At 42.8% G+C, this 27,091-nt stretch overlaps 1 protein-coding gene across 1 annotated transcript in view; it reads left to right on the top strand.

Moving 5' to 3' along the window:
- The first annotated feature begins 529 nt into the window (after positions 1-529).
- DPYSL3 (dihydropyrimidinase like 3) overlaps positions 530-27,091 on the top strand; it is a 104,914-nt gene continuing 78,352 nt past the window's right edge. Inside the window, exon 1 of the mRNA XM_059698791.1 lies at positions 530-1,164. Within this exon, the coding sequence (XP_059554774.1) occupies positions 784-1,164 (381 nt within the window). The 5' untranslated portion in view covers positions 530-783. The remainder of the gene's footprint in view (positions 1,165-27,091) is intronic.

Genomic DNA, 27,091 nt, shown 5'->3' with positions numbered 1-27,091 from the left:
TGGGGTGCTATATATGCAGAAAGTGTAGATTTGTCTGTGAATCAATGATAGGCTTTTGTGATTGCTAATGAATTAAGAGGTCTCTCTCCCCCACCCCTCTTTCCCCCCGCCCCTCCCCCCCAATTCAAGAGCTCTCTATTTGAGAGTGCAATTGTGAGACAGTCCTAAAATCAGGATGAGACCAGTCTGGGATTCTAGGACTCCAAAGTCTGGGACTGAGTCTGATAAAACTCAGTTGTGTGGGTGTAAATCAGGATTTGGCTTTGACCCCTGAGCCAACTAGGTTCAAGTGCACGAGCCGGGCAGAAAGACTAGTGTTTGCGGGGCAAGCTCGGAGTTGGGGTGGGCAAGGGAGCCTGTGCGTGTGCCTGTGTGAGCGAGGCGAGTTCTTGAGTGTGAATCTGGGGCTCGCTGGACAAGCGGGGAGTGCGCGCGCGCTCGTGTGTGTGCGTGTGTGTGTGTGTGTGTGTGTGTGTGTGTGTGCACGCGCGTCGCAAGTTGGGATTGCTACTTCCCATGGGCGGCAAGGACGCGGAGGACAAGGACGCGAGGCCACATTAAGGTCGGAGCGGTGACCCGAGCGGAGCGCGCCCTGCCCCGGCCCCTGCGCGCCGGCGGGCTGGCGGGGGACTGGCAGCGGCGGGCGCAGCACTGCCGCCTCTGGCGCGAAGGCTCAGGCGCCTCCTCCCGCCCCATCCCTGAGGCTCGGCGCACGCGGCGGCCGGTGGCTGCCCTTTCCGCCCCGGGGAAGAGAAGCCGCTGGGCTCCTGTCGCGCCGGAACCATGGCCTCCGGCCGGAGAGGCTGGGACAGCTCCCATGAAGACGATCTGCCCGTGTACCTGGCCAGGCCGGGCACCACGGACCAGGTCCCGCGGCAGAAGTACGGCGGCATGTTCTGCAACGTGGAGGGCGCCTTCGAGAGCAAGACGCTGGATTTCGATGCCCTGAGCGTGGGGCAGCGGGGAGCGAAGACCCCCCGGAGCAGCCAGGGCAGCGGCCGCGGCGCGGGGAGCCGACCCGGGCTCGAAGGCGACTCCCCGCGCAGGAGCCAAGGCCGGGAGGAGAGCCGGGAGCCCACGCCCGCGCCGCCCGCGCCCACCGGGGTGGAGATCCGCAGCGCCACCGGCAAGGAAGTTTTGCAGAACCTCGGCCCCAAGGACCAGGTAAGGGGCCTGGGTCTCCCTTCCGTCCGCCCTCCTTCCCGGTGCAGCCAGGGGCGCCATGGCCCCGGGCGCAACTTTCTTTTGCTCACTTTGCACAGGAATCGGGGACTGGGAGGGAACTGGGAGGAGGACAGGGGCATCCTCCGCTGAGCCCGCCGTGACCTCCTCGCCCGGACCTGGCTTAGCGCATGACCCCAATTTCAGCATCTAAATGCGCGCGGGTCCCCCTGCCTCCCAGCCGCACCCCTGGGCCATTGGTTCTGAGTGGGTGTGTCCGCCCGGCCAGTCCGGGAAGGCTTAGTGATTTCTCTCGTCTGACTAACCAGACACAATTGTCTGGGCTCCCACTCTGGCCCTTCAATCTCAGCTCAGGTCATCAGGGCAGAGAGCAGACTGGTGCTGGGAAAATGGGGTCATCGCCATAGCGCCCGGATGAAAATACAGGATGGGCCCTCTCCCCTCCCACTCTTCGAACATCGGTTCTCTTCCTGAAACTTTTAGGTGTAGAGCCACCAGACTAAACAATCGAATCTCCACGCCTCGCTCATGTCCTAGAATGGACATTTCACATCTGTGTTTGTGAAGTGTGTATTTGTATAGATAGCTTGGCACAAGCCTGGGTACCACAGGGATCCAGCTGTCCCTGGAAGAATATCATTGTATTTTTTAAAAATAGGCGAGCGTGTTAAGGGTGCACATTAGACTAGCACGAGCTGCAAGTTTTCCCGGCTGCTCTTCCACGCACCAAAGCCAATTTCTTCTGTCTGTAATTTTGAGAAACTTAGGTCCCGCTGAACTGACTGGAGGCATGGCATTGACATCCGGCTTGTCCTGATTGATTGATTTCATAGGAAAATCAGAACTGTAGTTCAGAACATTTAGGGCCTGAGCAGGGCTGGAGTATTCTAAGTTCAAACTGATGCTTTTCCGTTGAGGGACGATAGGAATCAGATACGTCACCCTTGTCCAGAATCTAGACTCTAGATAATGGCTGCAAAATCCAGCTGCATATATTATTCTGCACTAATACTGTTGTGAATAATAACCTGAAATGGAAATGTCTGCCTCAGAGCAATTACAGTGAATGCTGACCCAAGTTTTAGATATTTTTCCATGAAAAGGCAGAGAGCCGGGGAAAGGCCAGCACATCTCTCTCCACTGTTTGATTTTTGGAAGTTTAAGAAAAACAAACAAACCTTTAACTATTGATACCAGCAGGGAAAAGCAAGCCCTGTTGGAAACGGCCATTGGGAAATAAGGTCAGTGTCCCTTGAAACACTCAGTTTGTGATTTTCACCTCATCCTTAGAATATGGGATTTCTCTGGGCCCTACTCAAATACTCTTTTAGGGAAAATTTCAGATCTTCTGGAAGGGTGTCAGCTGATTGGTAAACTGAAGGATGGCCCAATAGGATGGTCATTGCTTGTCTTCAAGTCTGAGTTAGTGAGCGTTGAAATGATCCCTTCCTGACTCTTAGGGGTGGGAGAAAGGCTGGAAAAGGTCAGTGACAATTGTTGTGAGTCAGTGCTGTTCCCTCTGCTGGAACACCCCTGATGTAAGTCAGATAATATGCCTGGTTTGCAAGATGTAAGAATGGCAACTAGAGAAAGGAAAAATGTTCCTCCTTTAAAACCAGCAATTCTCTCGTTTTCCTTCCTTTTGTCAACCCTATACTTTGGGCTCCTAATTGAAAAATAATAATACAACCCAAGTTTCAGCAGGATTTCTAGTGCCACATGGTTATTTGTAAGTTCGGGCTTGCTGTCAGCTTCACCCAGCACATGTTATTACCTCTAATTTGGTTGAATCACAGTGTTACAGAAGATGGCATAGGTTATCTACTTCTATACTTGACGGTCATTTCCTTGAAGAAAGGGGTTATGTGTTTGGATTTACCTTGGCGACTAAAATACCTGGTACACTGGAGGTGCTCCATAAATGTTTGATACATTCAACCTCCTTCATTAAGCTCCTTCATTTTGCTACCTAAAAGCCAGATGATCATCTGGTCTCTGTTTAAACACTGTCATTTTCAGGGTGCTCTCTCCCTCATGAAGCAACTTTTGAATAACTTTATTTAAGAAACTTGAGCCAAAATCTGCCTACTTGTAGTCTCTACAAACGATTCTTAGTTCTGACTTTTGGAAAGAGAAGAATAAATATGTTTCCTTATTCTGAAATATTTTAATGATTTTAAGCATCTGGGCTCATGTATCTGTCAGAAAAGGCTGGGTAATGCTACAGTAACAAGCAATCCCCAACTCTCCATGCCTTAACTAAACAATAGCAGTTTATTTCTTGCTCTTGCTACTGGGCCAGCACGGGTTATCAGAGCAGCTCTGCTCATCATTGCCCCTCAGAGACCTAAACTGATGGAGGCTCTGTGCCCACACAATCATGGTGGGAAGAGCATGTGGCAAATTGTTCACAGACTTTTAAACTCCCACTCTGAGGTCACAAACATGGCCTCTGCTCACATTTCATTGGCCAGAGCAAATCATTACTGCACTGGCTGGCCAGCGGCAGGGTTAGATAGAGAAACAACTGGAGGATGCACCGAGGGAAAACGTGCTCGACCCCCAACCAGCAGCTCTGGCCCGTCCTCCTCCTTATGCTGAGCATCTGTCATTTTTGAGGACTTGCCTTTTTTTTTACTCTTTGCTGGCCATTGTGTGTGTGCAAAATGTTTTTATGGTGTTGTGGTGGGAAAGCCTAGAGCAGTGGTCGGCAAACTGTGGCTCGCGAGCCACATGCGGCTCTTTGGCCCCTTGAGTGTGGCTCTTCCACAAAATACCGACTTCTGCGCATGGGCCACAAAGTTTCAATCGCACTGTGTGTGTGCGCCCACACGTGGTATTTTGTGGAAGAGCCACACTCAAGGGGCCAAAGAGCCACATGTGGCTCGCGAGCCGCAGTTTGCCAACCACTGGCCTAGAGAAACAAAGGGAGCTCTCTGCACTCCTATTTAGATGAGTTTATTTCTGTATTTGACACCTAATAAATTCAGTATTTTCTTTAAAATAAATTCAATGGTCCTGGCTGCTGTGCGTGCTCCTGACACGTTACTAGAATGCAGGGCAAGGACAGACCTTCCCGCCACACCTGGGGAAACCTCCCTCTATCCTGCCACCAACCCACATTCAGGACACTTGGAGATCAGTTGCTCACCCTTGAAACAGTTGCTGCCAAACCCTTATTCTTCCAAGTTGATTGCAGAGTTATCAAAATAGATTTTTTTAAAAGTCTCCATAAACTCAAAATTGGCTTTGTCTCTCTCAAGCATACCTACCTACTCATTGCTCCCACCAAAGGAAAATGAGTTTAATGAATGAATAAATTATGAAGGAATTAAATAATAAAAGTGTTTGGCAGAATAAAAGTATAAAAATGTTTCTGAGTTATACTCCGAATGCCAAGTTCCAGGTTTGGGATATGACTGGGTTTATGTTGTGGTTCTGGACCTACCAGTAAACACCTTATTAAATCTTATAGTTAGAGTTTTCTCATGATAGGCATTCATGTTGCCAAAATCCTCCATGGGTGGCTCACACAACTTTTTGTTTATAATTTTTTAAAACATTTTTATTGATTTCAGAAAGGAAGGGAGAGGGAGAGAGAGATAGAAACATCATTGATGAGAGAGAATCATCGATTGGCTGCCTCCTACACGCCCCCTACTGGGGATCAATCCCGCAACCCGGGCATGTGCCCTTGACCAGATTCGAACCTGGGACCTTTCAGTTCGTAGGCTGACGCTCTATCCACTGAGCCAAACTGGCCAGGGCTGTTTATAATTTTTTTAAAAAATTGGATTTATTGAGGTATAATTTACATATGTAAAATGTTACCCTTTAAAGCATACAGATTTCTGAGTTTTAACAAATGATTTTGTGTGTGTGTGTATGTGTGTGTTTATATATTTTAATCTTCTGGGAATATATCCGAAGAATCCCCAAACATGAATTTGAAAGAATATTTGCATCCCTATGTTTATTGCAGAGTTATTTACAATTGCAAGATCTGGAAACTTTTTGTTTACTTTTTTTGACAATAAGTGCAGAAAAAGCAATTCCATGTGAAAAGTACATATTTTCTACCACTTCTCAGGATGGTTTCCAGCATTGTTCTTGCAGTGAAGGAATTACTAAAGGGAATGTAATTATGATACATGGTTGGCCAAGAGCAAATGATACTGCAAAGGCTCTGTCATCCAATGAAAACAGAGTAATGACATTATGATTACATGTGTGTATTGATAACTCCCTTTCAGGAGCCGTGGGTCATTTCTAGTTCCCTGCTTCCCACAGGGGCCACTTTGGGGCAAGATGTTTCTTTTCTGAAGTCAGCAGGGGTTTAGGGTGTTGGAGGAGAGAATTTACACAAATGAGATGTGGCTCTTAACTTTTGACTGTTTGTCATGTGCCTTCTGGTCCTGGGCAATACGTTTTCAAAAGGATCCCGCAACACTGAGTTCTCTTCCTTCCCCTACACAAGGGAAGACAGATGCACATAGAAGTGTAGGTTTATAGAGGCCTGGCTAGTCCTCAGAATCCAAATCCTGGATGTAAATTATTTTTACAAGGCTGCTCTGACTCATGGGAGTGTGCACTTAGAGAAAGAGGCGCTTGCTTACCTGAATCTAGAAGCATGTTTACTTCCCCTGACTCGGAAGTGTTTGAAACCTTTCAGAACTTTGGTTTAGTTTGACAGTAGGCATTTGAGCTTCATAAAAAGCATGTCTTCCTAGTAATGCTGGGATTGGCAGGGTTCCCTCAAAGTAATGGTCCCTGGAGACAGGGTTTTGCTGACGGCTCTTGTAAGTAAAGTTTAAGATGGCCAGGGGCTGTCTGTGATGCTTTCCTGTCAGTGATCCTCTAGCTGATTTTCCTTGTGATTTATGTCCACTGGGCATTATCCCTCTAGTAGTGTTTCAGGGAGAGAGAGGATACAGCTGATGAGGAACAGGAGCTCTGGCTGTGGAGAATGCCATCTTGTCTGGGAAGCTCAGCCCTCCCGTTTGGGGAGGAGGCAGAAGGCCCATATAGGTGTGTAAGCCCTGTTTAAAATTAAGTCTCTAGGAAAATGTGATGTTAAAATTTATCTGTACTCTTAGATGAACTCATAGGCATTCAAAAAACAGCTCTACTCCACCAAGAGACAATTAGATGCATCAGAAACAAACAAACAAACAAACCACACAAAACTTACCTGGATAAAGCATTAGCAGTCTCAGCTTGGAGACCCTAGCTTTAACCAGCTGTACTTCTTGGGCAAGTTAGCTCTCTTCTCTCTGAGCTTCAGTTCCCTCCTTTCTAAAGCAAAAGGGCTGGGCCAGATGGTCACTGTGGCAATGGTCTAGACATTTTTATTTTTTTTTTCTCCTCTATGCAAATTACATATACCTATCCTAGATAATAAAAGCCTAATATGCAAATCGACCGAACAGCGGAATGACCAGTCACTATGATGCTCACTCACCACCAGGGGGCAGACACTCAACACAGGAGCTTCTCCCAGCCCACAGGCCCTAGGCCAGCCAAGGCGGGTGCCAGCAGGAGCCCCCAATTGCCCTGCCAGTTGCCCCGCAAATGGAGGGAACTGGCGGCGGCGGCGGGGGTCGGGGCTGGCAAGCGGGCAAAGCCAGGCCAGCCAAGGTGGATGCCAGGAGGGGCCCCCCGACTGCCCCGCCGGCTGCCTCACAGATGGGCCCTGATCGCTGCCCAGGCCTAGGGACCCTACCTGTGCACGAATTTCGTGCACCGGACCTCTAGTACATCTATATAAATTACATACACAAATAATCTGTTGATATCTTTTGACCATTAGACAATACAAATAAAAAAGTACAAAGTAAAAAGGAAAAGATAGCATAATAAGTACAAATAGAAATCCTGATATTTTTCCTGGTACCCCAGTAGCTCGTCTTGCCCACCCAATAAAATGAGTGCTTGTAAGTCTGCAATCTTTAAGACAAAAGCCATAACAGTCAGTGGTTCTAATATTATAGTCATCAATAGCCCTTTTATATTGCCTTTTTTCACTCAGCAATACACATGTAAGTTTCCTACATGTCTTTTCATAGCTTGAGAGCTCATTTCTTTTTAACACTGAATGATATTCCTTGTCTAGATGTACTACAGTTTATGTATCCTCTCACCTACTGAAGGACATTTTGCTTGCTTCCAAGTTCTGACAATTAGGACTAAAGATAGTATGAACATCCACATACAGCTTTTTGAATGGACATAAATTTTCAGTTCATTTGAGTAAATGCCAAGGAGTGCGATTACTGGATCATATGGTAAGAGTATGTTTAGTTTTGTAAGAAATCTCAAAACTGACTTCCAAAGTAGCTGTACCATTTTACATCCCCACCAGCAATGCATGAGAGTTCCTGTTGCTCCCCATTGCCACCAGCATTTGGTATCCTCAGTGTTTGGGATTTTGGTCGTTCTAATAGATGTGTAGTGGTATCTTGTTGTTGTTCTAATTTGTAATTCCCTAACGACATCCAAGGTGAAGCATTTTTTTGTATGCTTACTTGACATCTGTACATCTTCTTTGATCAGATGTCTACTCAGGTCTTTTGCCCCTTTTAAAATTGGGTTGTTCCCGTTATTTCTTTCATGCATTGTGCTTTTGGTGCTGTATCTAAAAAGTCATTGCCATACCCAAGTTTATCTAGCTTTTCTCCTATGTTATCTTCTAGGAGTTTTGTAGTTTTGCATTTAAGTCTGTGATACATTTTGAGATCATTTTTGTTAGGGGTATACAATCTGTGTCTAGATTGTTCTGGATGTTCAGTTGTTTCAGTACCATTTGTTGAAAAGGACTATCTTGGCTACATTGTATTTCCTGTACTTCTTTATCAAAGTTCAGTTTACTATATTTATATGGGTCTATTTCTAGGCTCTATATTATTTTCCGTTAATCTATTTGTCTGTTCTTTTGCCAATACCACATTGTCTTGATTATTGTTGTAGCATTATAGTAAGTCTTGAAGTTGGGTAAGTGTCAGTTTCTTTGAGTTTATAAGTATGATGTTAGCTGCAGGTTTTTTATAGATGTTCTTTATCAAGTTGAGGAAGTTCCCATCTATTTTTTGTTTGCTGAGAATTTTTATCATGAATGGGTGTTGGATTTTGTCAAATGCTTTTTCTGCATCTATTGATATGATCCTGTGATTTTTCTTCTTTAGTCTGTTGATGTGATGGATTACACTAATTTTATAATATTGAACCAGTCTTGTGTACTTTGGGTAAATCCCACTTGATTGTGGTATTTAATTTTTGTTATACATTGCTGGATTGATTTGATTGCTAATATTTTGTTGAGAATTTTTGCATCTATGTTCATGAGAGATATTGGCCTCTACTTTTCTTTGTAATATATGTCTGGTTTTGGTATTAAGATAATGCTGGCTTCATAGAATGTGTTAAGTAGTATTCCCTTCGTTTCTATCTTCTGGAAATGATTGTAGGGAATTTGTATAATTTCTTCCTTAAATATTTGGTAGAGTTCACCAGTGAACCCATCTGGGCCTGGTGCTGTCTGTTTTGGAAGATTATTAATTATTGATTAAATTTACTTAATAAATTATAGGTATATTCTGATAGTCTATTTCTTCTTGTGTGAGTTTCGGCAGGTTGCGTCTTTTAAGGATTTAGTCCATTTCTTCTAGGTTATCAAATTTGTGGGCATAGAGTTGTTCATAATATTGTTCTATCATCCTTTTAATATCCATGGGAACTATAGTGATGTTGCCTCTTTCATTTCTGATATAAATAATTTGTGTTTTCTCTCTTTTTCCCCCCTTAGTTATCCTCGCTGGAAGCTTATTAATTATTGATCTTTTCAAAGAGCCAGCTTATGGTTTTGTTAATTTTCTTTGTTGATTTCTTATTTTCAATTTTATTGATTTATGTTCTAATTTTTATTCTCTCTTTTATTCTGCTTACTTTGGGTTTAATTTATCTTCGTTTTCTAGTTTCTTAAGATGGAAGCTTACACTATTGATTTTAGGTCTTTCTTTTTTCCTAATATATGTATTCCATGTTATAAATTTCCCTCTAAGTACTGTTTTAATTGCATCCCAGGAATTTTTATATGTTGTATTTTCACTTTTATTTAGCTCAAAGTATTTTATAATTTATTTTGCTGTTATTCATATGATTTATACATCACTATACACATGTACATATGTACATATATAAGTGAATACATTGTTGCTAATATTATTTTGAATAAAGTGTTTTGTTAGATCAATTAAGAATAAGAAAAATATTTTATCTTCAATTATTCTTTCTTCAGTGCTCTTCCTTTCTTTGTATAGATCCAAGTTTCTGACCTATAACATTTTTCTTCTCTATGAAGAACATTTAACATTTCTTTTGAGGTAGATCTGCTGCCAACAATTCCCTCATTTGTGGCTTATCTAAGAAATTCTTTATTTCTTCTTCAGGTTTTAAGGATATTTCACAAGGTTAGAATTCTAGGTTGGTGTTTTTTTCTCTCTCACCACATTAATATTTAACCCTATTGTCTTTTTGTTGGTATGATTTCTGAGGATATTTGGATGTAATTTTTATGTTTGCTTCTCTATTGCTAAGCTGTCTTTCCCCCCCTAACCCCCCCCCCCGCCCCCCATAGGTTCTTTTAATTTTTTTTATTTTCAATTTTCTGAAATTTGAATATAATATGTATAAGCATCTTTCTTTCTTTCTTTCTTTCTTTCTTTCTTTCTTTCTTTCTTTCTTTCTTTCTTTCTTTCTTTCTTTTTTCTTTTGCCTTTTTTCGGAGCTTCTTCCATCTGTGGTTTGGTGTCTGTCATTAATTTTGGGGAAATTCTCAGTCATTATTGCTTTGAATAATGCTTCTGGATTTTTTTCTTTCTTCTCCTCTGGTAATACCATTATGTGTATGTCCCACCTTTTGTAGTTGTCTCACAGTTCCTGGATATTCTGTTCTGTTTTGTTTAGTCTTTCCCCTTTTTGCTTAGCTTTAGAAGATTCTATTGTTCCATCCTCCAATTCAGAGATTCTTCCCTCAGCTGGGTCTATTTTACTAAAGAGCCCATCAAAGGCATTCTTCTTCTATTATATTGTTTTTCCTTTCTAGCATTTTTAAATTCTTTTTAAGATTTCCATCTCTCTGTCTACATTATGTTTGTTATTGCATGTTGTCTCTTCTTCCCATGGAAGCATATTAACCATAGTTTTTCTAAATTACTGGTCTGATAATCCCAACATCCCTGCCATGTCGGACTCTGGTTCTGATGTTTGTTCACTCTCTTCAAACTGTGTTTTTTGCCTTTTAGTGTGCCTTGCAATTTTTTGTTGTTGTTGAAATGTGGACACAATGTACTAGGTACGATGAACTCCAATAAATAGACCTTTAGTAATGTAGTGGTAAGCCGTGGAGGGATGGGAAGCATTCTGCAGCCCTATGCTTAGGACTTTTGACGAGCTCGTGGCCCTTGACTGTAGACTTCCCGATGCTTCTCAGCCTCCCTCCAGAGGCAGGAGGAGATCTTTCTCTGAGAGTCACCGTGAGGACAAGCAGCGCTCTTGGCGGTAATGATCATAAAACTGTGAGGGCCCTCTGATAACTGAGTCCCTCTGGAGCTTTTGACTCTCAGAGTTGTCCACACTGAGTTTCCAGCAGTTTTTCCACTACAGTTCAGGTTTTCCTACCCCAGTTGGTTTCCATGAAAGTGTTTGCTTATGGGGTTCTGCTCGGGAAAATTGTGATTTTCTGTATCCACTTGTCTCTCTAATTTTTGGTGCAGCAGTTTTCCCTGTGAATTCACCTTTCTGCTGGACCTACTAGTAAGAAGAGCCATTGATTTGTTAGTTTGCTTAGATTTTTACTTGTTCAGATGGAGTGGCAACTTCTAAGCTCATTAATGCCAGACTGGAAACCCTAAATGACCTTTTTAAACTTGTGTTATTATGGCATTTTTACAGAGAATCAGTGCTTTTCTAAAGCCTAATTTACACTGGCTTTATAGTACTCCACTGTGAGGTATCACTTATGTAATTACTAGTTCCTTTTAATTGGTTACTAATGGGTGTGTTTTTTCAGTTTTGATTTCACTTTTGCTATTGTGAGTAAGGAAGTGATTGACCTCCTTCTAGCCAAATGTTTGTACATATTCATTTCATTGCCATTGACAATGGATAATTCCTAGACATGACTGCATGTGGTGTGGTCCTTTCCATCCTGCACGGACATGAGCATGGGACGGTTGCTTCCTACAGGAAACTTCACAAGCAGGACACCAGGGCATTTAAAGGCAGGGAAGCCTTTTGTATAAATTCTTTAAGAACGAGGGGTGCAGCCTGGGCCACATTGCTTAACTGTGGATGAAATTAAGGGGCCACAAGAGCCAGATGAGACAAAGTAAAAGACATAGGAAGAAGAAGATTTTAAATCTTACCTGCAGATAGAAAATTAAAGTTATGAAAAGGAGACCTACTAAAAGAACAAAATTTACTGTAACAAAGTAGTTCACATTATAAGCCCTTACAATTTTATGGGCTTGGGAGCACACATATGAGGTTGAAGGTGTATTCTAATGAAAAGTTTCATTTATGGAGTACTTATTTATTCAAAGCACTCCTGTCTCCAATCCTAACCATAACGCCACAAAATAAGTATATATCTACATAGTCTGGAAGAAAAACTGAATCTCGGAGAGGTTGACTTCCTATAATCATACAACTGGAAAAAGTCAGGATTTAAGCTCTGGGACTTGTCTGATTGCTTCTGCTACACCACGTTGCTATGGTGGCAGCTAAGCATCGATTGGTACCGAATGAGGTCCGGCACCTAACACTGATGTGGCTAAGAGGATTATTCAAAATAAAGTATCTACTCATGGGACTTTCTGGAGAGTGAGAGGATGGGGTTCACAGAGTCAACATAGGAAAGCAGAATTTGGTCAAGTCCAAAAGGTGAACACAGTAGCTAAAGCAGAAAACATCAGAAGCTAGGAGGCCCTAGAAAGCCGCCAGGACACAGAGAAAGGGAGGGAAGAAATAGGAGGGACTAGGACAGCCATGGGCAAACTACGGCCCGCGGGCCGGATCCCGCCCGTTTGAAATGAATAAAACTAAAAAAAAAAAAAAGACCGTACCCTTTTATGTAATGATGTTTACTTTGAATTTATATTAGTTCACACAAACACTCCATCCATGCTTTTGTTCCGGCCCTCCGGTCCAGTTTAAGAACCCATTGTGGCCCTCGAGTCAAAAAGTTTGCCCACCCCTAGACTAGGACAATTGTCACGATAAGCCCCAAGAGCTAATGATAATTTTTGTTGGGTGCTATGATTTGCTGGGGGGTCAGCCTGATTTGAAGGCGCCTACCAAGGGCAGATAGTATTCAAAGGATGGTGGCAGAGATTGGGTTCAATTCTCAGTTTACAAGACCCTGGAGCCCACACACAGCGCATTTTGGACAGTCTATCAAAGGCGGAACCAATTATTTTATTTCAAGCAGATAAACTGTGTCCAAAGAGAAAAGATGCAATGCTTACTTTGAGTTGGAAGTGGGCTGGGGAGGGACTGTTGTCTTGTAATATTCCTACATCCTGTCAATTAGAAATAAATAAAACTAACGAAATGGAAAGCTGTGTGATAAATGGATATTGAGTGAGAAGGAAAAAAAAATACACTTGATGAATGATGACACCTCACACAATTAGTAGGGAGGGACTACATTTCCAGGGACACAGTTTTTTCCTATACACCACCAGGGTAGAGTCGGGAAGCCAGCCAGTGGTACGCTTAGGGAACTTTTCAGTGAGGTTACCGGGTGGGGAGCAGGGAGTTTGAAATGGGGAGAGGGATTTGAAATGAAGGCAGTATCTGGCAATGCATGCTGACAGCTAAGAAACTGTGCACAAGTAGAGTCTGTATACTTTTCTTATAAAGATCCAAATAGTGAATATTTTAGGCTTTATGGGCCATAAGCTGTGTGTCCCAACTAGTAAACTCTGTATAGCAGGAGCATGAATAGACAATATGTAAATGAACGGTGGCTCTGTGCCAATTAAACTTTATTTACAAATCAGGTGGAGGGCTGGATTTGGCCCAAGGGCAGTTGTTTGTGGACCCTGGTCTTGAATACAAGAAAAGGGGCGTGTGTGTGTGTGTGTGTGTGTGTGTGTGTGTGTGTGTGTTAGAGTGGCAGAGTGAGTCCTAGCAACTTTTCTAGATGAAAAGATTCAGACATTTGAAGTAGATATAGTAACTATCCAAAACAATCTAAAAGACTCAACAAGGAGCACTGGTTCCCCTTTTCAGGATGTCTGAGATTAGAGGAGGAAATTAAAAATAAGTACATATCTGATATTGCGGAGAACAATGCAAGGTATTTGAGAATGGCAGTCTATGAAGTGTAGGCAAGGCTTTGTGAAGAACAAAGACAGGAGAGAGGGGGAGGTTGAAGAGGATAACCTGGAAATAACAGTGGGAGAGAAATAAACAAAGGAAGTCCCAGTGATGAGGAAGAAGGAGGCCAGATTTCAAACAAGGCTTTGCGGGAGTGCTAGGAAAAGGGGAGGTGCGCAGGCAGCAAACAGCTTGGAGCTGCAAGAAGAGGCAAGAGAGGCAAAGGTGGGAAAGAGACTTTTCGGAGTGCTGGCAGAATGTGACAAGATTAAATGAACAGGGAGGATTACACTTAAGACATGTCAATAGATTACAAATGTAGAGCTTTGGGAGCTGAGATAATGGCTTGTCCAATCAAAGTGTGATTAGGCGTTCGCAGGGAAAGGGTGGATGCAGTTGGGCATGTGTCTGTTACCTTCTGGAAGATGTGTGCTCACTGCAGGAAATCTGACTTAGGGGTCAGCCATTCAGCTGGGGCATGAGGCATGCAGTGAGAATCATTGGCTACACATTCACTCTCTCATTAATTTTTTATTTTATTTTTTAAACTAGAGGCCTGGTGCATGAATTCATGTATGGGTGGGGTCCCTTGGGGTAGCCTGCGGAGATTGGGCCCCAGCTCATGCCCCAGCCTTGCAGCCCCAGCTTGTGCCCCCAGCCTCACAGCCCCACAGCACCACAGCACCACAGCCCCGCCTGGCACCCCACCTTGGCCTGGTGCCGCCTCCTCACCTGCTCCACCATCCCACCACGATCCCTCGTTGGGGCACATCAGGGCCTGCAGCACCTCCACTGCCATGCACCGTGTCACTGACGCCTGCCATGTTCCGTGCCACCCCCTGGTGGTCAGTGCACATATAGCGAGCGGTCGAACTCCCGGTCTCCCGGTTGAACTCCTGGTCAAATGACCACCTGAGGGAACAATTTGCATATTGGGCTTTTATTATATAGGATTCTTTTTTAATATTTATTTTTTAAATTGAATTTATTGGTTTGACATTGGTTAATAAAATTATATAGATTTCAGGTGTACAGTTCTATAATACATCATCTGTATATTGTATTTTGTCTTCACCACCCTGAGTCAAGTCTCCTTCCATCACCATTTATCCCCCCTGGACCCTCTGCTTCCTCCCCCAACTTCCATTTCCCTCTAGTAATCACCATACTGTTGTCTGCATCTATGAGTTTTGTGGGTTATTTTTGCTTAATCCCCTCACCTTTTTCATCCCTCTCCCCAACTCCCTTCTCCTCTGACAGCTCAGTCTGTCCTCTGTATCTATGAGTGTGTTTCTATTTTGTTTGTTAGTTTATTTTGTTCATTAGATTCTACATATAAGTGAAATTATATGGTGCTTGTCTTTCTTTGGCTAGTTTATTTCACTTAGCATAATATTCTCCAGGCCCATCCATGCTGTCACAAAGGGTAAGATTTCCTTCTCTTTTACAGCCAACTAGTAACCCATGGTGTAAATGGACCTCAGCTTTTTTTATCCACTCATCTACTGATGGGCACTTGGGCTGCTTCCAAATCTTGGTGTTTGTAAATAAAGTTTCAATGAATATATAGAGGTGCATATGTTCTTTCTAATTAGTGTTTTAGGTTTCTTTGGATAGATTCAATTTTCCTTCCATCCATTCACGGGTCCAATAGATATTTACGGAGAGTCCCCCATGAGCTTCTTCAGGGTCCCAGCATTCAGAGAGCATCAGGTACTTGAAGAAATCATGTTAAAGAGGTGATGGCAGCTTCAAAATGAATGCTTAGGAGAAGGGCACTGGGCTTCCGTCAGGCCAGAGGAGGGAGACAGCAGGACGTGGATAGTCACGAAAAGATTTCTCCAGCACAAGGCAGATGCATCCAACGACACTGTGGAATCTCAGAGCTAGAAGCAATTTCAACACTATTTTCTCACCTTCACTTTATAAATGGGAAAATAGAGACCTTCAGAGGGCAATAAGGGTGAAAAATGGAAATTGTTGAGTGCTTATTATATGGTAGGCACTGTTTTATTTGTTGTTGTTATTCTTTTACTATGCTAAAATATGTATAACAAAAAACTTATAAATTTCAAGTTCAATTCAGTGGTATTAAATACATGTACAGTGCTATGCAGTTATCACTATCTTGTTCCAGAACTTTTCCGTTTCCCAAAAGGAAACTGTAACCATGAAGCAGTCACTCTCCATTCCCCGCTCCCTCCTGCCCTGAGTAACCACTAATCTGCTTTCTGTCCCCATACATTTGCCTATTTCTGGACATTCCATATCAATGGGATCATATAATATGTGACATTTTGGGGGGAGTCTGGCTTATGTCAGTTAGCGTAATGTTTCAAGGTTCATCCATGCTGTGGCATGTATCAGTCCTTCATTCCTTTTTTGTGGCTGTATAATATCCCATTGTATAGATACACCACACTTAGTTTATCCAGTCACCAGATGGTGGACATTTGGGTTGTTTGTATTTGTTGGCTGCTGTGAATAGTGCTGTGCCAGACACTCTTTAAAGCACTTTACATTTATTAAGTTAATCTGTTCACACACACACATACACACACACACACAACACACACACAAAAAAAACATTGGAGGGAGGAATTATAATGACATCTATGTTACAATGAGAAAAGAGAAGGTTAGATAGCAAGTTTCACAGTTAGTAGAGGGGGTTGAGAGGTTGGAACTAAGACCCCAATTTTTTATTTTCCAGCCCAGGGCTCCTTTCACTCTGCCCAGTAGCTCTGCTCTGTAAGGGCACTCGCCGCTCGCTCCTGACTGCCCTTCCTCAGTGTCCACCCAGCCACATGTGCTCAGTATATTTGGGTAAATTAGTTGACTTACTAGTAAACCCTTTTGCTGAATAATATATAGGGGGGAACAAAAGGAAGGACTAGAAATCATAAAAAGTCACTCTCTGTATTATAATAGTTAATTTATAAAACAACTGATCCAGTAACAAGGCTTATAAATAATTTATGGTGTATTCATATAAAATAGTATAGAGACATTGAAAGTGATATTGGCTCAGTTGGTTGGACATCATCCTATCAATCAAAAGGTCACAGGTTCAATTCCCCATCATGGCACATACCTAGGTTGTGGGTTCAATCCACAGTCGGGTCAGGTATGGGAGGCAACGGGTCAATGTTTCTCACATTGTTCTCTCTCTCTCTCTCTCTCTCTCTCTCTCTCTCTTTCTCTCTCCCTCTCCCTCTCTCTCTCCCTCTCTCCCTCTCTCCCTTCCCCCCTTCCTCTCCCTCTAAAAATCAATAAACATATCTTCTGATGAGGATTTTTAAAAAGGCTACCGTAGAAGAGTAGTGGCATGAGAATGTGTTCCTGGGTTATTCAGTCTCTCCGCCCTCTGAAGGAAGGCGTGATCGACTCCTTGGGTAGGAACACAGAGGCTTAGAGAAGGTAAATAGCCTTCAGGAGCCCAAGCCAGGACTCTGCCTACCTCCCAAACCCATGCTTTCAGCCACAATAAAAAATCCAATCGAAATTGGGCAAAATCTTCGCAGTGGCATATTTCTGAGCAGTGAGATAATGGGTAACTTGTGTTTTCTTTTATTCCTTCAGCACCATTTCAACATTTTCCACAAACGCCTTGCATTGCTTTTGAAACTGAAGAAAGGCATTACATTTTCTGTTACAACAAATAGAATCCTGCTCAAGTTAACTTCAAAACATAGTTGATTAAAAAAAGAGATGAAATTCTCATGGAAGAAAACGGGTCACAGCAAAAGTCAGGAACAGTGCTGGAGAGAAGCCCTCAGTGGAGGTCCATCCAGTTCCGCTGGCACTTTTGTTGCCGTCTCAACATTTGGGAACGATTAATGGATGCTGACCACTCCTCCCGAAATAAGCATTTCTATTTCCCAATTCCTTACAAAGTTCTTGTGATGATTTGAGAAAATAGTTGACAAACCATGCCAAATTGTATGCAGTTGTAGCCTGGTCTGTGTGACGTGGTAGAAATTTGAAGCATTCAGTTGGTTAAGATATACCCCTCGATTCTCTAATCTCCATCTAAAAATTTACCTTGCTCTTTTAAATTAAATTAAATTAAATTAAATTATTTTACCTTGTTTTGTTTTATTTATTGTCAAGATATAAGAAGTGACATATAACATCATATTCATTTCAGGCGTACAACCTAATCCTTCAGTATTTACATGCATATTGCAAAATGATCACCACAATAAGTGTAGTAAACATTTGTCACCATACATAGTTACAGATTTTTTTTTCTTGTGATGAGAACTTTTACAATCTACAATCTTAGCAACTTTCAAATACATAATATGGTATTATTAACTACAGTCTCCATGCTGTACAGTACATCCCCGGGATTTATTTAATGACTGGAAATTTGTACCCTTTGACCCCCGTCACCCATTTCACCCCCTTCCCCCTCCCTCTGGCAACCCCCAACCTGCTTTCTGTATCTATGAGCTTGTTTGTTCATTTTGTAATCCCACCAATGAGTGAGATTCTCATGTCTGAATATTGCCCAGGAGCCCTTGCTTGGGGCCTGTCCTGTAGTCTCCACAGAGGATCTGAGAAATAACCCGTCTTCCTATTGTTAACATAAGAACAATAGTACTTTGTGATTGTTTTTACTGTTGATAGGAACAACCTTAAGAAAACAAGTCATTGTCTCTAAGGACTTAGGTTGTTGATATTTAATTCCAAATTTCCCCTTTCAAGTCCTGTCTGTCTCCTCCTTCAATCAGCAAGGATGCGGCTCCACAGTGGCTGTAATATTGTCATGATTTCCATAGAAACCTCTGCAAAGCTGCAAACAGGATTACACCCTCCCTGCAGGCTGAGGCAGGAAGGCCAGATGGGCTACGAAGGGGAAAGGCCCTCAATGAGACATAAATCACTTGGTGCCGGGGTGGGGGTGGAGGGTAGACGGTAGGAGAGGGGGAGGGGAGGAAACTACTTTAGGAGGAGAATTGGGGAAATTCCCAAATGCAGTGGCCAGCAGTGCAGGCTCCTTTCCAAGGCCAGAGTCTGGGCCTGGTTACTTGCTTAGACCCTGATGCTAATGAGGCTGGAGACAAAGATTTCTTCTTATGTGAGTTGCTGACCACAGACAGACACAAAGTCCGGGTGGGCTCCTGTGTGTATGAAGACAGAGACAGAAAGTTAACACGTAGCACCATCTCTGTGTGCCAGGCTGGACACATGGATACAGTGCCTGCCCACCCCTGCCCCCATCCACAGTTTCAATTTCCACAGTTTCAGTTCAGATTAACTGTGGTCTGAAAGTATTAAATGGAAAATTTCAGAAATCAACCATTGATACATTTAAAGTGTGTGCTATTCAGAGTAGAGTGATGACGTCTCCTGCCATCACGCTCCGTCCCGCCCGGGAGAATCCCTTTGTCCAGTGTGTCCACACTGTGTCCACTACCCACTCATTAGTCACGTAGCAGTGTGGGATATCAGATCAGTTATTAGAGAGTGAGAGACCACATACACATAACCTTTATTACAGTTACTACAGCATATTGTTTCATTTATTATTAGTTACTGTTTTTAATCTCTTACTGTGCCCAATTTATAAATTAAACTTTATCACAGGTAAGTATGTATAGGAAAAAACATAGTATACATAGGGGTCTGTCCTATCTGCAGTTTCAGGCATCCACTGGGGGGCTTGGAATATTGCCCCACAGATATTGGGGCACTACTGTCTCTTTGGACCTTCATAGGATCCCTGAGATAAGAGTCTTCTCATTTTCTAGCTGAGGTAACTGGGCTCCTCTCACGCTCTCTGTCCCTCAGATCTCAGCTTCATCCTGAGTGTTTCCAGGGACCTTTCCCTGTGTCTTAAAGCCCAGTGAGGTTATCTGTCTTCTTCCAAATGACCTCTGATTGACATTGAATCATTCTGTAGTACAGATTCTTGTTCACCTCTTTTCCACTAGCCTGGGAGCCTTTTGGGCGCATCTGTTAGTACCTAGCACAGGGAATGACATATAGTGCGTGTTCAATATATATTTTTGAATGAATACATGAATAAATAAGGAAGTTTTAGTAACTTATTCCAAATTCTGTCTTTTTTCACAGTGTATCCCTGGATATTGGGACAGTCCCTGGCATATAATAGACCCTCAATGGATATTGGAATGAAATAGTGAATGAATGAGCATCAATTAGCTCATCACCCACGGTACCAGGGAGTTACACCAAGCTTTCCTGACTTCCGGCACTGTATTGCATTAGCTGGTAGGAAAGATCATTGTCCTGTCTAGCCAGCAATTCAAAGTGCGTAGCTTCCTGATAGGGGCTTGGTGTTGTCTGCTCTGCGAAGTACATCTCATTATATAACAGCTCTTGTACTTATCTGAGGCCACCCCCGGCCTGGTGGAAAGAACATTTGTCTGACAGCCAGGAGAACAAAAGTGAGACCTGGTTCTGTTACTCATTGTGTAAATTGGGCCAAATCCCTTCATCTTGGCTTCTTCACCTTGAATACAAAGATTCCGTTGAGATAAGCCTGAGATTTTCTAGGAGCAAACTTTCTTTTTAAAAAAAATCCAAAGCAATCTTATATATAACCCCAGTAAGAGTGACAGAGGCCTTCCCCACCCTTCCCTTCTTGGGCCCCACCCCCACCCCCACCCATGCTAGCCTCGGAGGAAGCTCAGTGGCCCACAAGGTCCCTGGGAAACACATTTTGGAACCCTCTAGAACAGATGATATTTAGGCCCCTTTGGTTCGAAAGTTCAAGAATTCTAGAAATATGGACACTGAGCCCCTCAAGCTGTGCAGCCAGTCCTGGGCTAATGGTATGTATGCGCCACTATCCTTACAAACAGGCATCTTGATGGAGAGGAATGCGCATGGGGTTTGGGCCCATGATTTCTGGTTTAGGAACCCAGAACCACCACCTCCCCAAAGGGCATAACCACTGAGCAACTCATTTCACTTCTCTGAGACAGTTCCCTCATCTATAAACCGGGGCAAGTATTCTTTAGTGATTGGGTTTTATGAGGCTCATAATAACTATCATCTGCCAAGTCATTTTGTTGGGAGAGGCAGTCCACCCTGGCCTTTGAGTATTTCTGCATGTTCTTGCTGGTTATCCCCAAAATGCAAAGCCCTGGCTCCTTTGTAGCTGGATCGCTTCTCATGGTTATGTTTTCGGTGAGCAAGCTTGACAGATGAGGTAACATTTTCCCCAGACACAGGGTTGTCTTACTTCAGTGCACTATAAAAATAGTGAATCCCCCAAGCACAGGGTTCTCCTATAAAACTCACTGTGTGCAGGCATCCATGCCGGGCGGGCCCTTTGCGTCATGCCCGTGAGACGTGGGAAACATGAGCAATGTATGAAAACCAACATGAAACTCTGGCTAATGCTTTTGTCATGAGTAATGAAGTCATTTGTCTCTGACCCAGGAGTCTCCTGTGTTCTGTCAGCATCCATGAAACAGTAACAAGCTAACTGGTTAGGTTGTAAGTAAGATAAAATCTCAGAGCCCACATAGTTTTTGACATGTTATATGTATTGTATTACATGAAGTAAATGAGCACAACAGCTATATCAGGTAGATACGGTATTTCTAGTAACCAGAGTTCATGGATGACAAAACGTAGTTTCATCAAGGCTCAGTAATGTGCCAGAGATCGCACAGCTATTGTATGGCAGAACCAAGATTTAACTAATGTCTATCTTACGCCAAAGGTTATACCCTTCACTATAATATATTTCCTTTCCGAATCATATGAACTAATGGCTATGAATCATATGAAGTAATGGCTATGAATATCCACATATGTCATTATTAATGACAATATAATTATGATGTGAGCCTTAAGAAATTGGTTAATCTTAAACCCATGTGTATCGATTATCTACTGTGGCCCTAGCTCCCTGCCCCACCCCCAGCAAATAAAGCTGCCTGTTTAAGTGTCTGTGGAAAGACTAGGTTTAGTCATTGCCATGCTGTTTACTCTCTGTGTGACATTGGACATGATATTTAACACCTTTGTATCAGTTCATATTCAGTCATAAAAAAAAAACACCTTCCTAGGTACTTCAGATAGAGGGATTGAATACAGAGGATTGAGAATACACTGAAAGAGCAAGAAGGAACATAGAGGTAAATCTAGAGAGAGTAACGAGAGGGAGCAGCAGCCATCCAAGGCTGGATGAACAAAGGCAAGGGCTGCTAGAATGGAGGTGCCCGGAGGGCTGCCCTGCAGTGTTGGCGCCCAGATTTCTGAAGAGGGATCTCTCCCTGGCTGCTCCTGATGCTCCTGTGAAGACGAGGCAAAACTGGGAGTGGAAGTGCCCAAAGAGGCTGCATTCTGGAGGCAATAGGAGCGATGCTGCAGGGACAGGGAAGCAGGAAGGAAGTTCTGCTGCCCTCTGTTTGGCTCTCTCTTCTGCTTTCTCTGCCTTCTCTCTGCAGAACTTATTAGGAAACTAGGCAGTGAAGGGCCCTGGGTCATGTAGTTAGGATAGTTCCAGCCGAATAGAGGTTAGAGAGGCTAGAATATAGTAGGCAAGTAACAAGCACAATTGCTATCCCTGGGCCCCATGTCTGTAATGTGAGGATAATGTCTATCGCATGATATTCTTTCTGAGGATTAAAGGAAATAACCAATCAGTTGCTTGAGACTGATTGCAAGTGCCCAATAAATGTAAGCTCTCATTATTCGTATTATGCTAAGCTTGCTTTCTCTCTAATCTGCTGCCTTTGCCTGTTTTCCAGTGGGACGTGGGTGTTAATGCTTGCTTCAGGGATTAGCAGGCCATCTGGGAAGCTGGTTTTGCTGAACCCCATGTGGAGAAGGGGCTTCAGAACCCTGCCCTGGCCCTTTTGCGTCAAGAATGGAGCCCTCTCCCCAGAGATGTTTCATTAGCCGGCTGTCAGAATGACGCTGATAGATGAAATGCCTGTCTTAGACGGGATCTGTGGTTGCTCTGATGCGGATTCTCAGTTTATTTCATTTGTCATCCTGCTTCCTCTCTTTCCCCAAAGAAAGACCCCTTGACCCCTCCAAGCCTTTCACTTTTCTCTCTTTTCGTGCTCCCTTCAGACAAGATAAAATGTCCTTCACTGAGTCAGCAAGATTTGTCCTACCTAACAGCTGTTCCGGGGCCTGGAGCTTCATGCTGCTGCGCCCTCTCAGAACACACAGCCAACTTGAGTTTCAGCAACATCGCCTGGTAATTAAGGATTTAGATTGTGGAGTAGAAACAGCCAGGGTTCAAGTCCCTGCTCAATGTTTTATATGCCCTCAGGCAGTAGCCCCTTTGAGCTTCAGCTTTCTCAGTTGTAAAATGAGCATGGTAATGGTATGCATGTTGTTGGAAAAATAAAAGAAGATAATTCACGCAAAGCCCCAAATCCAGCATGCTTCACATTTCATAAACACTCAGTTTGCAATAACTGTTATTACTGCCTGTCGGCACTATCTTTTCCCTCTTATGAACTCCTGAAATACTCCGAGTTGAATTTATTTATTTATTCCACAAATGTTTATTGGTTACTCATTAGGTGCCAGCTACTATGCAAATAATTGACCAACCAGAAATGAGCAAAAATGCAAACCTGACCTGGTGAAAATAGAATAGAGTTTCTGCCTTTAAGGCGCTAACAGTTTGAGAAGTGGGGGAGAAGGAGGTTGGCCAGGTTCACAAACACACAGTACAGTGTGATAGGTGCTACAGTAGGGTTACAAAGGGCCACAGGGCTGAGAGCCAGATAGGGAGCTGAACCCGGACTTGGGGGGTAGGGATGGCGTCCCCTGGCCTCAATGCACAGTTGAATTAGGCTGGCAAAATAGGCATGCATGGTATGGTGATGAAAATATATGCTGGTGTGTGTGCATGCATATGTGTGGTGGGGTGATTGGGTTTGTGGTGGTGGTTGGGGGTGGGGGGGGGGCAGTTTCCAGGCAGAGGATCTATAAAAGAGAAAGCGTGGCATGCTTAAGAACATGAACTCGTGTAGATAATGAGGGCATTAGTTGGGCAAAAGTTAAAGCCAGAGAGATCAGCCAGGGCCAAATTGCACAGAGCCTTATAGAGTGTGTGCAGGATCACAGACCCTGGGCACCTTTTTGGGTTCTATTGGCTGTCACTTTCTTTTGAAAGGGGCCATCTGCTTCTCAGACCACAGTTCTTATCGTATTATGGTACCTGTCGAACCAATAATCAATTGTCTCCTTTTTAGTTAAGACAACCCTAATTTTTTTTTGAGAGTGACAGTATGCCCAGCTTGAAAAACTCCATTTTCTAGACTCTCTTACAGATACAGTTAAGCATGGCTGAATGATCATCCTAACGGACACTGATGTGTACATACTGGAGATGTAATGAAAATAAGAAGGCAGAGTGTGTGTTATGATCTCTGGGCCCTCCTCTAACAGACCAATAAATACTAACGGAATGTTAGAAGCTTTGAGAGAAGTGTTGTCTCATGAAGTCGATAACCCAGGATAAATTCTTTATTGAAAAGCATTTTTATAAGAGAAATAATTAGAAAGAGAGAAAAAAATGGTAGGACACAAGAGACATGAATTCTGGTCCTAGCTCTAAAAAGTCTAATTGTGATTCTGCATGAGCCATTAACTACGAAATAATAAAATTCCCTGGGAAAATGGAAACAAAGCCTCAAATGCAGTGTTATTATGAAGATCAATTGGAACATTTATGAAAATAATAGCATGAGCTATTGTTCATTGAGAGATTCCTGTATTCCAGGCACTGTTTTAAACAATTTACATATGTCATTTCACTTAAAACACCAAGCATTATGATAATCTATGAGTGCTACAATTTTATAAGTAAGTGAAATGAGAGAGAGAGAGATTGAATAACTTGCCCAAAGTCAGGAAGTTTCTAGTAGGAGGCCTCAGGGTTAGAATCTCTTTCAACTGACTCCAGAGCGAGACTCATCGTGTGGTAGCGATTTTGAAAAATTGTATATTACAGACATAGGGAAGATTATTATCATGTCCACATGTGACTTGCATGGGTTACTGAGAATTAGAATAAATAAAATAGCCCAGCCGGTGTGGTTCAGCAGTTGAGCATTGACCTATGAACCAGGAGGTCATGGTTCGACTGCTGGTCAGAGCACATGTCAGGTTGCAGGCTGGATACCCAGTGTGGGGCAGGCAGGAGGCAGCCGATCAATGATTCTCTTTCATCATTGATGTTTCTATCTCTCTTTCCCTTCCTCTCAGAAATCAATACAAAAATATATATTTAAAAAATAATAATAAAATATACTAAACATTATCCCTGTATTGGAAAGTTTTCAAAATCTGATGTGGTTTCAGAATCAAAATTCCTTTGCAGATAATCTTTCTTTCTCTCTGCTTACTTTTAACATCTTTTTGTTGTCTATGAGTTCTGAAATTTTAGTAAAGATTTGGGTATTTTTATTTTTCCTTCTCTGAACTCAACATACTTTTTGAATCTGAGGAGCCACCTCTTTCAACAATTCTGGAAATGTCTTAAGCCCTTATCACTGTGTATATTGTCTCTTTCCATCCCCTCTCTTTTCCTATCTGCAATCCCTGTTAACTTAATGGTGAACCATCTCACTAATGTCCCGGTCTCTTTCCTCTCCATTGTATTTTCCACTTCTTTTCATTTTTTTTTTGCCACAATTAGAGTTATTTAATCATCTTTACATTCCAGTTTACAAATTCTCTCTTCAGATGTATTTAATCTGCTGTTTGTCCATGAAGTGTTTAATTACATTGTCTATTTCTTTGTAATTTCCGGGATACATATGCCCTTCACCTTTTAAAAAAAATCTACATTTTTCTGTTTGAATGGTGTATCATTCTGTTCTTGTACTTAAATCTTATTTGTACTATGAATTTTGTCATTGTAAACATACTGATTTTATTTATCTGATTCTTTTATTATATGAAGTTTGGAAGGGGACTTAGTTTACTTATTATGTCTGCTAAATCTTGCTGATGATAAATTATTTCCTTATGTGTTTTGCAACTTCTAACTAACTAGCTCATCTTAGTGCTATTTTTTTGAAAGAATCTAATGAGCCTGAGTGTCTGAACAGTGGTTCTCCACCTCTGGCCCTTTAAATACAGTTCCTCATGTTGTGACCCAACCATAAAATTATTTTCGTTGCTACTTCATAACTGTAATGTTGCTACTGTTATGAATCGTAATGTAAATATCTGATATGCAGGATGGTCTCAGGCGACTCCTGTGAAAGGGTCGTTCGACCGCCAAAGGGGTCGCAACCCACAGGTTGAGAACCGCTGGTCTAGAGTGTCTTGTGAGTGGTTTTGCTTTTGCCTGATACCTCAAGGTATCTTTGTGGTGACCATTTTTAATGTTAATACCTTAATTTAGGAATTCTTGGTGGTTTAAAATAAAATCCAAGCCTGTGCGAGGGTCCTCCCATTATTACAAATTCTGAAGAGACCCACCTTTCAGTGCCCCATCAAGAGCATGGCACAAGGCCAACAAGTTCCATGTGTTTACCCTTTATTAAAAAGATGTTCCTACTTGCTTTTCTTCCAGAAGGACAAACATTTATACAGGGAAGGGGGTGTCTCTGTTCCAACCCCACTGATTTCTTGTCCTCTCTGAAGCTTTAAAACCCAAACCCCTGGTTACCAAGATGGACAGATTTCCCTAAGGCAGCCCAAGTGTCAGCTCTCCTGCTTATGTCTATGTTCAGCCCTCCCCCCGTCCCCGCCCCTCTGTTGCCTCTGATTGTGTGTTTATATATTTTGTGTTGGAAAAGCTAAGTTATCTAACCTACCATATTGCCTTACTCATCATTATGGATGTTAATTATTTTATAGTTAAAAATTGTCCTCTGAGTGGACCCTGGATAACTAAAAGTTCATGCTAATATAAATAAAATCAGTTTGTGTCTCCATTGACTGGGTGATTGAAGGACTAATTGACATTAGGGTTTAATTTCCCATGCTAAAATTAGAGATTAATTCATATCCTTTCTTTAATTTTGAATTTTGAAATGGGGCTCATGACCATTTGTAGTTCTATGAATTAACTAGCTCTACAACTTGCTTGCTATGTGAGCTTGGTCAAGTAACTTAAAAACATTGTGGCTCAGTTTTCTCACTCAATAAAGGGCCATAGTAATGGTATCAATCATGCCAGGTTATTATGAGAATTAAATAATGCATGTAAAACAGAGAAAAGTTCTGGGGCAGATAGAACTTAATAATTTTACTCTTGTGTTTATTGTTATTGCTACTAGGGGCCCAGTGCACGAATTCGTGCACCTTGAAAGGAACTGTGGGCTGCAAGGCTGTGATGGACACAGGGGCAGGTCTTGGCCCTCCGGCCCCTCCCACCACAGCCCCCAGTCTCCTCTCTGCTGGTAGCCCTGCTCCTGCCGCTGCCACTCCCATGCGCTGATGGCCCTGGCCCTGCTCGTACCCTCCTGATGGTGCGGAGCTATTGGGGCCGGTGCTGTCAGCTGGTGCAAGTGGCAGCTGCTTCCCCAATCACCCCTCAGGAGTAGGTGGAGGTGGAGAGTCC

This window comes from Myotis daubentonii, chromosome 5, assembly GCF_963259705.1.
Source record: "Myotis daubentonii chromosome 5, mMyoDau2.1, whole genome shotgun sequence".
NCBI lineage: Eukaryota > Metazoa > Chordata > Mammalia > Chiroptera > Vespertilionidae > Myotis > Myotis daubentonii.
This window is presented reverse-complemented; position numbering and strand designations above follow the sequence as displayed.